Source organism: Oryx dammah, unplaced genomic scaffold (genome assembly GCF_014754425.2).
Source record: "Oryx dammah isolate SB20612 unplaced genomic scaffold, SCBI_Odam_1.1 HiC_scaffold_28, whole genome shotgun sequence".
Classification (NCBI taxonomy): domain Eukaryota; kingdom Metazoa; phylum Chordata; class Mammalia; order Artiodactyla; family Bovidae; genus Oryx; species Oryx dammah.
In genome coordinates, this window is record NW_024070212.1 from 14,900,413 (window position 1) to 14,913,079 (window position 12,667).

Sequence of the window (12,667 nt, forward strand, 5' to 3'; positions counted from 1 at the left end):
GTAGGGCAGCGGTTGGACAGAAGGAACTTCCAGAGTGGGGTGCAGCCTGAAACTGCTGTAGGGAGCACTCCTGTCCTGGACAAACCTCAGAGGAGGAAACACCCACCCTTATGGGCTGGTGAAAGGCATTATTTCTAGAGAGAGGAAAAAAACTTCAAATCCCCTTGCTACTGACTTAGTGCAGAGCCTGGCAAGCAGCAGGACTCAATGATCATAAATTAGGAAGGAGGGGCAGAAAATCATGTCCAAAAAAACAAACACATTCCTTTATTTTGAGACAAAGAACACTGTATAAAAAAAAACTCCAGTTGTAGAAATCAGCATAGACACACATCAAGTTCATATACATTCCATACTTGTGGGCCCTGCCCTTCAGGCTACAGACTAGGCATAGACTCTGCACATGGGCACTGCCCTTACAGTTACACTCTTAAGAACAGGTTGGCACAGCCCCCCTGCTGGTGCAGTTCTGCAGAGTGATGTCCCAGGATGAGAGAGGATGCAGTGTCTGACTACAGACCTCCCTGTGGCAGCTCCACAGAGGCAAGTCCTAGGGGAGATGCTGGGTCAACCCAAGCAAGCATGCTGCTTCTCCTGTCCCTGGCTCCCAAGCAGGAAACTGTCTCTTGCTCTTCCTTCAGAGCCATCCTGGCTCTCCATAGAAGGGGCATCTTTGCCAAGCTCAGTGTCCATCTTGTGACCCCCAAGCCCTTTCCAGTTCGGCTCCCACGGTGCCCTTAGGAGGCCATGTCCGTCTAGCTTGTTTCTTTGGCTTAAGGGCAGGAACGGAGGGGAAAGGACTGTCTCCACTTCTTTGTCCATCCCTCTGATGCGGAGCGGGGAATGGCACTCTCAGGCTCTCTGACCTCCTTAGGGTTGAAACCCTAAATATCGACCCGTTTTGAGGCTGCTGGGTGGCAGCTCGAGCATGTGGTGGGAGTGGTTCCCAGGACTGGGGCCCTGGGAGGGGCCCCAGGTAGGTGAGGGAGGCCCGCCTGCCTCCTCAGCCTGGTTCCAGTCCTTACAGTAGATGTGGTGCACACCCTCATGGGATCTGCAGCAGCAGGGATGGCAGGAGCAGCACAGCCCAGGCTACAGGGAAGAGGCGAGGGGCGGCGCTGTGACCGACGCTATGCAGGACCTGCACCTCCGGGTCATCTGCAAGATGAGAGGGCAAAGGCCTCCAAGGTGAGTGGTCCTACTGCTGGCACTGGCCCTCAGTCCAGCGAGGTTTCCCCTGCCCCTGCCTGGCAAAGGAGTCACTTTTCATACCCAGCCTCTTCAAGCAGACCCCGTTTTGTGCCCCAGGCCCAGTTTGCTCCAGCCACCTACCTGCTGGAAGTCTCTTCTCCTGTGCATTGGCATGGGCCTGAGGGCTGTGAGCTGAAAGATAAGGGTGGTTGTAGGTCAGGTAACTTGGTACATGAAGGAAGCAAAGGAGTGGGAGTGCTGGCTGGACTGGGCAACAGGATTTCCCAACCATCCCAGATCTCTCAACCTGGCCCAGGACAGGATGGAGAAAGAAGGCCCACAGGACCCTGACACTCACTGATTTTGCCAGCGATCATCACCTTCAGCCTCAAGCAACGGTCTTCCTGGTTGTGGATGGGCTTGGCTACAAAATAAATCCAGAGAGTTTTAAGGAAGGGAAACTTTGTCGGAAGAAAATATAAGTACAAACGCCTCTGGCCCTGCTTTCTTAGTCCCTACTCATTTTAATCCCTCTTTTCCCTCTGATCTTTGATTTTCACCTTCCCCACTTGCCCAGAAAGTTTCTGCCCACTTTCTACCCCAAGTTCAGTCCAAATTCCCATTCTTGGGAATAACCCTTGACTTTCGAAGTGATGATAAAAAGAACATAGACACTGTCCCTTCCCCACAGTCCGTTCTCCACTCCTCCCAGCCTGAAGCTGGGGTGACCTGCACAGTATGCCCCACTTCCCCAGCCACCATGTCCTTGCTCTCCCTAAGCCCCCTGATAGGGTGAGGCCTGGATCCATTCTACACAAAGTTGATCTTACAGTTCCTAAATTCTGCCCTCAGCATAAAGCCCTTAGCACTTCTTGGGTCCCCATGCCCTAACCTGTGTACTTCTCCAGGCTCCTGTCTCCCCACTTCCAAGTGTCCCTCCTGCCCCAGTCAGTCTGAACCATTTGGAGTTCCCAGAGGATGTCATGCTGTCTTTGTACATGACCTCTTGTCTGTAGCGCCTCTGCTTGCCCTAAGCTCTTGGGTCATCTTCCCCAGGAAGCCTTCTAAGAGGTGCACCCTTCTCCCCCAGACTTGAACACTTGAGGTGTTCAAGTCATTTTCTCAGGGCCCCTGAGCTCATAGCTACCATATCCCCCTGTTCTAATGGTATTAATAGACGTATTTCCCTTTCTAGATTCTGGAGGACAGAGACCCTGCAGTGTTTTATTTATCTCTGTGACTATAGTGCCAAGCAGAGTGCCCAGGACACAATAGAAGCTCACTCTGCATTTATAATGGAATGAATAAAAATAGAATTCAGGATTGGAAGGGGCTGTCTGCTGCTTGCCTCCCCACTAGGCATGTACTGAAGCGTGTGCATCATGTCAGGTGTGTCCCCGAGTCTGTGGACCTGTGCGCATGCCTCGCGGGTACTCACAGATGTAGTAGTAGTTGTGTCCCTCTTTGAAATCCTTGCTCAGGGTAAAACCTGTGAAGCGGTGGAACTTCTCAGACAGCTTCTCCGGGCCGTGCTTGGCTTTGGGATTCTTGCAGAACCAGCGGGCAGGGTCCTTGGGTTGGGGTTGGCACAGCTGGTACTGCTCGTGCTCCACCAGGTACAGTGTGTACTGCTCCATGGCGGCATCTGGCACAGAGTTATCCTCGTAATGAGGACAGATGATGTCCAGGTAGTCATCTATCCGCACATGTACTGTGTAGTCCTCATTCCAAAACCTGGGCATGCGCAAAGGTGGAGAGAGTGGGTGGTCACTCAGAAGCCAGGCCAGAGCCTTTGAGCTTCCGAATATTTACATGACCCCTCACATTTCATACTGGACCCTACCCCAAAGATTTCTTAAAAAGTCTTAACTCCTAGTATTTACTGATCTTGATCTCTGAAATATCTTTCCACTATCTCCAAACATTCCCCCCACCATCATTGTCTGCCTCTAATCCTCTAAATAGCATCCACTTGGTATCTTTCAGGTACCAAAGCTCTTCCCATAACCTTCCTGATATTTACCCAAGGATGGGCTTCTAAATACTTGCTCAGCTCCCTCTTCTACCTATCAATATTTCTCCAACTCTGTTCTACCACTTGTTCCTTTAAATGCTGTTAGACCTCAGCCTGAGACCCTCCTGGCCCATTCAGTAATCAAAATCCACGTAACCTTTTCTCTTTCCCATGCTAGTGCTTGGCACCCAACAATCTGTTTTCACTTTTCTTACCCCTCTCATTTTCCCCTTGACCCACTGACTATATCTCATATTGTTCAACTTAACTTTTCTCCCAATACCCAGGACATCCACGCCCACATATAATGCCCAGTCCTTTTAAGTTAAATTGCTTCCATCAATTCTTCCAGTCCCCTCAAATCCCCCCCTTCTCAAATCAGTGCTCAGCTCTCCTGGTCCACTTCTCTCAAAGCACCCCAAAACCTCTCTTGTTCTTTTGTCTCCAAAAGCCATACATTCACCTCCTGTGAAATGAGCCCTAGAGAAGGCCCTCCTTCTTCCCCAGGTGGAGCCAGCTCCCCTCCCCCAGCCCATTCCCCCCAGGCTCCACAGGCTCCAGCCTGACTGCCCACCGGCCCCTCCCCCACCCAGCTCTAGACACCTGGCTCCAGTCTGGGTGGGGTCCTAGTAGGGGGGAAAAGGGCCTCCCCACCTCCCTCTCCCAAGCCGGTCAGCTTCTCCGAATCCCCCCAAGCACTGCCAGCTAGAGACTTAGCAGAGCTGGCTGCCAACTTGCTTCAAACCAAAGCCAGGGGCATGGGTGGGGGGGTCCGAGCAGGGGTTAGGCCAAGAGGCCTCTGAGGTGGGCACCCACTGCCCAGTCAGCATGACCCTTAAGAGGGTCATGGCCCTACAGGCTCATGCTAGCGCATCAGCTAGGCTTACCAAGGCCCTTCCCCCACCATGGGGAAAAGAGAGAGAGAGGAGCAGAGAGAGGCTTTTAAAATTCCTCTCTGGAGAGATAAACATAGAAGCCATTTCAGAACAGGTATTTCAGCTCTGGGCCTGGCGTCTTTCCTCCATTCCCGTGACGGGCACTGACTCATTCCTCATCTACCTCTGCCACCCGCCCCAGTATTCATGAGAAACTGTGAAAATTTCCCTCATCAAATGTGGTCAGCCCCCAGGACCCCCAGGATGGCCCAGTGCCTACTTCAGGCAAAGGGAGCTGACAGGTCTGAATCAGAGTGGGTGTTCCTGTTCCTGGAGTACTAAGGAGGCCAGCGCACAGTTCAGGCTGCACTGCCCTTCTTCCCACGCTGCCCCCTGCCTGGGGCCTGGAGATCCCAGGGCTGATGCCCACTGCCCTGAGTCACCCCTGCCAGCCTCGCGCCCGCCCAGCTCACTGCCACCTCATGCTTGCCCTCAGGCTGGGCTTGGCTTGGCTGCTTGTGGACTGCTCTGGGCTGGCTTCCCTTTAGTCCTGGGTATAGCAATGTGTGTGTCCAGATGGACAGGGCAGAAGCTACGTTGGGTGGGAGCACCCATCACCCTACTCCTGGGGGTACAATCGGCTCCACTTAGCACTCCTTTGACTCTTGCTCACTATCTGGGAAAGGGGGGGCAGCGGCGTCAGGGAAGGCGGGGAGGGGGGGCAAGGAAGAGGCTCCTTCCTGAAAGAGAGGAAACCTGGGAGCTTGGGAACGGAAAAGGCCAGGGTCCTCCCCCTACTCACGGCTTCCTGTCCCCTCCTCCTCCTGCAGCCAACACCTGGCATGGGCATAAACAGGGACTTTGCTCCCTCCCTCTAGGACAAGATTGGGTCAAAGAAGCAAAGAACAGACCGCAAGAGGTGAGATGGGGGAGCACTGACTACAGTCCTATCAGACCCATGGGCAAGAGGGCATTGCCCCTTTGGCTTGGCAGGTAGCTGTCTGTTCCTTCCCTTCCCAACAGACCCCCCACCAGGCAATGCTGCCCCAAGGTCAGAGGAAACTGGCACAATCTATTTCTCAAGGGGAGTGGGTAGGCCTGCTAGGGCTGGGGGTGGCCCAGCCAAGTGGAGTGTTTTCCCCGACCCCAAGTTGCCTAGCTCTCCTCTCCTTACTCCACCCTACCCACCTCTCCTGTTTTCCCACAAATATTGTTCCCCTAACTTCAGAAAACTCAAGAACAAAGAATCCATGGGAGCTTCTTCCTCCCGGTACCATTTGCCTCACAGCCCTAAATCTGCCCAGGAGAAATTAACTCCTTCCCGCCCAGAGCCCTTTGTAACTCTTTTAACCCCTTCCTGTCCTCCGGAACCATCCCCATGACCTCTGTCTCTCCCCTTCTTTTCAGTTTTACTACCTGAACCTCAGATACAGGTGACTCCTTCAAGCCTACCCACACACAGCATATGCCTTACTCCTGCCACCTCAGAAGACCCTTGGTTGGGGGCGGCATTCCAGGGACACCTTAAAATCACAATAAACACTGAATTCAGGCAAGCCCAGGTCCCTCCTGAAGGGTCTTTCCAGGATTACTCTAAGAATTCTTTACTCCAGATGTCAAGACCTGTCAGTGTAGGTAAATGCCCAAATATATAGAGGCCTTTGTGGTGGAAGGGCTTAGAATAAGAGCCCTGAAGGTCAGAGAGAGTGCCCCTGCCAGAGGCCGGAGGTGTTCAGCCTCGAAAGGACTGACAGTCTAAAGGGTGTAGAGTACCAGACAAGTTACAGCTCAGGTCAGCTCAAGCAGACAGATCTTTTACTACACAGACACTCCTAAGACATGGGAGCAGACTGATCCTCAAAAGAGCCTTCCTTACCCTTCCACTAAGGCTTCGCCCTTTCATACGTCCAGTCTTCTCCTTTTGGTTATGGCGGGTCCAAAGCAGAACTTGTACCCACCACCAGTGAATGAAAGGGAATGCAAACGGGCATACACTCAAGGCCGATTGACAATCGTAAGTCATGTAACAGCAGGCTGTGTTGTTTTTGTCTTCCCATAATTTGGTCTGTTACACTTAGATGTAGAATATTCATGAGCTCTTATTGGGCTCCTAACTGCCTAAGGTTACTTGGAGAAGCCCCTGCGGTTTATTTTGTATCCACTGTGTGCCTAGGGCGCATGTGCAGGCGTTGAAAGGTCTGTGGTTTTTTTGTAGCACATCAGTGAGCTCTCCTGGGTGTGTCTGGGATGGATTTTAGAGATCAGCTTGCATCCCTTTCAGCGAGGCCTCCCGTTGTTGCTCATGTCTAACTTCCCACCTAACACAAGTAACAGCTGTAGCAGAGGGAAGGAAAAGAGGGGCAGAGACCGTGCGGTGCAAGCAGATACGGGCAGGGCCCTGCCCTGGGGTGGAACTCCCGGTTATGGGCGAGAAGAAAATCTATGGGAGCCCTCCCGCCGCTGGTCACCTCCCCAAGACTCAGGTTAGGGGCGGGCGGGACAGTTAACCTGGAAGGGGGGAGCGGTGCCAACCGGGCGTCCAGGCTGTCGGCCGGTGACTCGGGCTTACTTGGGGTTTGAACTGTTCCAGAAGACGGTGTGGCGGTTAGCAGCGGCCAGACTGCAGCACAGACCCAAGAGAGAGGCCCAGAGGAACTCCATAGCGCGGGGCCTGGCCAGGCCGGGCGGGGACGAGGGGCTCCTCCAAGTCTGGATTCCCGCAGGGTTTCTCGGCAGCGCAGTCAGCACGGCGCTCGCAGCTCTGGCCCCTCCGCTTCGCGACTCCGCCTTTTGGGCCGGCGCCGCCCGACACCCCGCCCCGCCCCCGCCCCGCCCGGCGCGCGGCTGCCCGGGGCCTGGGGGCTGGGGAGGTGGAGGAGGGGAGGGGAGGGGAGGGCAGGGGGAGGGGAGGGGAGCGGAGCGCGCACCTCTGCCCGGTAAATCTGCTCGGCGCTGTTTGCTCACTCGTGGGTCCGCGTGAAGCTTTGTGGGTCTGTGTCCCGGGCGCAGTCGCTTGCGGGAGAAGGGAACGCATTCCACATGCGGGTCTGCGAACTTGCGGGTGCCTGGCCTGGCTGGCGGCGCCGCGCGCCGATCTTGGCGGGTGCGAGGCTGTGGACAGGTCCCGCGCCTTTCCCGAGCCTTGTACGCCCGGGCTTGGGCGCCCGCGTTCCCACACTTTCCTCCTACCCACCCCCTTCCCGGACTCTCTGCTCGGCTGCCCCTCCCCACACACGAGGCTGTTTGTTTTTGTTGGGTCTGTCAATGTTGTCTTTGTTCGGGAGATTGTGTCATCGCCTAGATGCTGGGAATAAAGTGCGACCCTGTGTGTGATCAAGTGTGTAACGTGTGCGGCTAGGGCTAAGGGCGCCTCTGACCGTCAGTGCCTGTGAGAGGGAGGAACAAGGGTTCGTGGGCCCCCGAGCGGGTTCGCTCTTGTTTTTAGGGCTCCAAAGGGCACTAGTGACCTGTGTGTGTGTGCGCGCGCCAACACGTGTGTACCATGCGAACAGACTCTGAATATGGACTGAGAATCTCGGCCTGAAGGGTGACAAACTGAAACCACACATGTGCATCTGGCATGTGTAAATACGTGTGATGGCGCGCAAGCGTGAAAGCGTTTGTGAGTAGTATCACAGCCGCCTGTGGGGAAGCGTGTGAAACTTTGACGAACGTATGCTAATGTCTGTGAACGGTGTGTGAAGAGGAGGGGAAAACGTGCACTGGTGAGCCGGGGCTGCGGGCTGAAGGCCCGGAAGGGGTGTTTGTGCGCGGCGTCCCAGGCTGGGTGGCGGCTGTGTCTGGCCCAGTTAGGGCTGGGTCTTCCAGTCCATCGGGCCCCAGTATCCAACTCGGCCCCCTCCCCCCGAGCCGTGTAAACAAACCCGCTGGAATTCGCCTCTCGGGGCTCCTCTCTCCGCCGGGGTCTGCTGCCGTCTGGAGTGGGGGATTGGGGGTGGGGTGTCTGCCTCCCAGCTCTCGGGGCGGAGAGGGCGGGCAGGTGTTTGATTAGGGTTGTGTGTGTGTGTGTGTGTGTGTGTGTGTGTGTGTGAGAGAGAGAGAGAGAGAGAGAGAGAGAATCTGGAGCTGGAGGTCCCAGTGCTGTGTGCCTGCGTGCCTTTGGTGGTTCTTGTGTGCGATTGTGTGACTGTATGCCCGCCCAGAGTTGATTTTGCGAGTCTGTGTGCACCCCTGGCCAGCCCTTCCACGCGGCTGCGCAAAGCGGGAAGCTGCAGACCCGCCCCCCCGCCGCCTCTCCCCCCTTCTGCCCCGAGAAGCTCGGGCCCAGCTTCCCCAGTTCCCAAGCTGTTTCATCCTCTTCTTTTACAGTCCTGGCCACAACGCCTGTAATTACGGGGGTGGGGGGGGTGGGGGGGCGGTGCCGGGACGCCGCGGCTAGTCCGGCGCTGACCCCCTGCCAGGGAGGAGCCTGGGGTTGAGGAAGGGCCCGGGCGGGTCCCACCCCGCGTGGGGCTAAGGCTGCTAGAGGCCCGACTCGTTTCGATTCGTCGCGCGTAGGATAAATATTTACCCCCACGCGGATTAGGTATTTGGCCGGGTAACCCTACGGCCAGGTCCGGGCCAGGCTTTGCGCAAGGCCCCCACCCCCTCGCACGCACCTGCCCCAGGCGACGTGCCCGGCCACGCGTTTATCCCAAGTGCAGCCACCCCTCCCGCCGGGGCCGAAGTCTACCCGCCGATCCGCCCCAGGGCAGTGCACCTCACGCGCGTTTTGCTCACTTGGGAGGACACCTGGGTGTCGTCCACTCACGTGTCCCCGGCGAGATACCCCATCCACCTGCTCTTGTCCCGTAGGCTCGAAGTCCCACGAGGGCAGGGGTTTTTGCTTGTTCACTGCTGTATTGCCAGCGCCTGGCATAGCACCTAGCACACGTAGTAGGCGATCAAGAAATATTTGTTGAGTAAGTGAAATCACTATTCAGTGTTACTTCTGCAAGACGTACTGCTCTGAAAAGAAACCAGAAGGGTTAGAGAAGGAAGGGGTGATGGTGGTTCTTCAGAGAGGGTGGTCCACAACTGCCCCCTGGAGGAGACGGTTTGGGGTACATCCCCCCTCCCCAGTTTTTTTGACCGCCGGGATTTCTGGGCGGGAACGTGTGGGGTCCCTGGGCTGCGCCGCTCAGACCGGGCAGGTTCGGGCTCGCTCGGCCCAGCCCGGCGGGGCCACGTCCGTTCCCGCCCTGCCTGCGTCTAGGACTGGAGCAACCCGGGTGGAGAAGAGGAGGGGGGAAATTCTGGGCACACGAACGGAACGCGGAGCCCTCTTTCCCCAGCTTGGCACTGCCCCCCAAATTCTTTCTTAAGGCTTGGAGCTCATCATTCTTATATTCCTGGGTTTGTGCCTACGGGGATCTTTCATGCGAACTAATGGGGCGCCTCTAGATCATGACTGTTGTGATGAACACCGAGGATAAGGCTGCGTTTAGGATAAAACCCTTGCCGTTGGTTAATCCTTAGGCCAGTAAGGGGAAACAGACAAGCCACCATTTATCAACAAACTTGCTAAGTGGAAAAGCCGAGATTGCAGAGCCACAATGCGCACTCGCGCTGCCTGGACACTTCGAGAGCCGCTGCGACACCTGGTGGACTGGGAGGAGAGTTGCAGGCACTGAGCGATCCAGACCGAGACAGAAGGAACTTTGGCTCGGAGACGGACGGGCAGACCAAGACCAAGTTAGCCCAGTGCCCTCCCTCGTCGCAGCCCCCAGCCTGCCCAGGCGGGTCTGGTCTTGGTTCTTGCTTTGGGTTACCTCTCACCACAAAGTCGTGCGCCTGTGTTGGCTCTCAGCACCGCCACCCTCAGGCGAACATCTGGACTCAGTGGCGGGGAGCTGTCTGAGGTGTCTGTCTGTCTGCCTGCCTGTCTGGGAAATTCCCCTTATGAGTCCTTTCTGGGAATTCCTCAGAGACAGATTAACTCTCTGAGTGCCCTGGGGGAGGCTTGGCCTCTGAGGGAGGTGCTGTCCACCTATGGGGGCACTGTTGGCCTGGAGGTACCATTTCCAGTGTGGAACAGGCAGAGCTACTTGATTGCTACTCCCTTGCTGAGCCCCCTGTGGTTTGGGGTGGGGAAGGACCAAACCACAAGGCCCTGGGGCACAGCTAACCTGGGCAGTGGGGTGATGGGGAGGGTGCAAGGAAGGTGAACCTGAGCTTGGAGCAGCCTCTGCCCCACTCCCCACATCTTTAAAAAAAAAACAAAGTGTATGTTTCCCATTTTATTAGTGATATGTGTGTGTGTTTTTCAAAAGTTGAAAAAGAGGACAGGAGAATAAGGGGAGCTACCAGCTACTGTGAATATCTTCAACCCTTCCCTGCCAGCCTTTAGTCTATGACGTTTTGCTTCTTTGTCTTTAGTAATTGTGTTAAATATGATTCACTTCTATTGTGTAATTCTTTTTCTGCCCTTTATTACAGAAAATATTTTCATGTATAACCTCTTTGTAAACAGTATTTTTAACCACAGCATAGTGTTTCTTTGAATGGTTCAGAGATTGCTGTTGTAATGGGGCAGAGTAGAGATAAATAAACACATCCCCACATTCAAGTAGTCCTCAGCCACTGAGCAATTGAGTTGACTGTTTCCTAGAACTTGCAAATAACTCTGAGGTTGACTTTCATTCAACAAGTTCTTGTGGCACATCTGCTCTGGACCAGGCTTTGAACTGGGGCTGAATCCTCAGTGGAGGACAGTAGGTGAGGGCCCTCCTCTACTGGAGCTTGCAGTTTCAGATGATACCGGGGCATAAGATTATCTGGATTTTGGAGAATTTTCATGGATATGTGTGTGTGCTACGTCGCTTCAGTTGTGTCCAACTCTATACAACCCTGTGGACTGCAGCTTTCCAGGCTCTTCTCTCCATGGGATTCTCCAGGCAAGAGCATTGGAGTGGGTTGCTGTGCCCTTCTCCAGGGGACCTTCCCAACCAAGGGATCGAACTCTTGGGAAATACTTCCAATATTGCCAAACCAAAACCAGATTCTTTTGGCTACTAGTCTAGTTCTCTTAACTGAGGGCCAAAACCTGATGGATCTATCTCTCCTCCACATCCAACTCAAAAGAGGGCCAAACTCTGGAAGAAGATGGAATTCTTCCCTTGGGAGTCCCCTGCAGGGAAAAGGAGGTTGGGCAGGATGGGGAGTGGCAGGGAGATGGGAGGAGTAGTGTTAAAGAAGATGGGGCCGTAATTTCTACCTAGAAAGCAACAGGAAGTTTTTTTGTTTTTTTTTTTTTAATGCTGCCTTGTCCACCAAAAATTAATTAGTCACTTACATCAACTTCTGTACTGGGAAGTCCTGGGGGCTCTGAAACATATCTTTGTCCTAAAGGAATCTAATCTACTTGCAGATATATACTGAGAATATAAAATAAGGATTATAGTAGAGGTATAAATGGAACAACAGGCCGTGGGATCACAGAGGAAGGATGTTTCTTTGGAGTCAAGAGTGCTTCACAAGGAAGGGGATATATATGCTTTTTCCTCTGCCTGCCTTTGAGTCTTTGCCAACCTGGCTGATTCTGGAGGAGATATTTGAAATGGGTTTTGAAAGATAAGTAGAAATTCACATTCAGGGATAAGGGAACAAGAAGCACAAGTAGAGAGGTGAGAGTTGTGCAGTGAATACTCTGGTATAGCTAAAATTACAGAACAGGTCTGGGGCAGTGTGGCAGGAGATGAAAGCAGAAAGTGGTTTGGGGCCATGTTGCCAAGGGCCTTAAATGCCATGCCCAGGATCGTGAGCATTATTCTGTAGTCCATAGATGCTTAAGTAGGAAACCTCAGATTTGTGTTTTAGGAAAATCACCTCAGTTAACAGAATGTGGGTAGAAGAGGAAGCTCAGAGGCAGGGGTGCTGGTTAGGCCTGAGCTGCAGGAGTTCGGTGGAGTGAGGAGGGGCAGAGCGGGGAGAGCAGAGGGCAGACCACAGAGATGCAGGAGCCACGGTGGGCGGGAGACGGGGAGGAGTCTGGGATGCCTGGTGGGTGGGAGTGCCAGTGACATACAGGACATGGAGGCCAGGGGCAGACCCGGGAGGGACAAATGAAGAGGAAAGTTTTGGACATTGTATCTTTAGGAGTGATTTCGGCCGCATAACAGAACGCCCAACTTCTGGCGTTTAAACAAGAGGTTTGGGGACTTCTCTGCAGGTCCAGTGATTAGGATTTGGCGCTTTCACTGCCATGGCCCAGATTCAATCTCTCATCCGGAAACTAAGATTTCACAAGCTGCATGGCGTGGCCAAAAATAATAATAAAAAGATGGTTTATGTTTCCCCCACACCAAAGTCTTTTGATGTGGGTCAGCAGCTCAACAGTGTCGTCAAAGCCCCAATGCTCTCTGCCTCTCTGCTCTGCTGTCCTCATGACTCTGGTTACAGGATGACTATATTAGAGCTACATTCGAGCTACAGGAGCCACAGGATGAAGGGAGGCGGGAAGCAAGAGAGTTTCTCTTCCTAAGGAGCTCTTTTTATCTGATAAGAAAATCTGTCCTAGCAGCTTTCTAGACAACTTACTCTCAGGGGACAGAGCTGTGTCCATGGCTACACCAGCATCTGTGAAGGA

At 54.1% G+C, this 12,667-nt stretch overlaps 1 protein-coding gene across 1 annotated transcript; it reads right to left on the reverse strand.

Annotated features, from left to right (window-relative positions):
* Nucleotides 1–239: 239 nt before the first annotated feature.
* On the reverse strand, nucleotides 240–11,166 carry EFNA1 (ephrin A1). The gene is made up of 5 exons (XM_040230407.1): nucleotides 6,650–11,166; nucleotides 2,630–2,925; nucleotides 1,550–1,615; nucleotides 1,333–1,383; nucleotides 240–1,158 (listed from the first exon to the last, which is right to left on the reverse strand). Exons 1-5 carry the CDS (start codon nucleotides 6,739–6,741, stop codon nucleotides 1,046–1,048), a joined length of 618 nt encoding a protein of 205 aa, XP_040086341.1. The 5' UTR covers nucleotides 6,742–11,166; the 3' UTR covers nucleotides 240–1,045.
* Nucleotides 11,167–12,667: the final 1,501 nt, after the last annotated feature.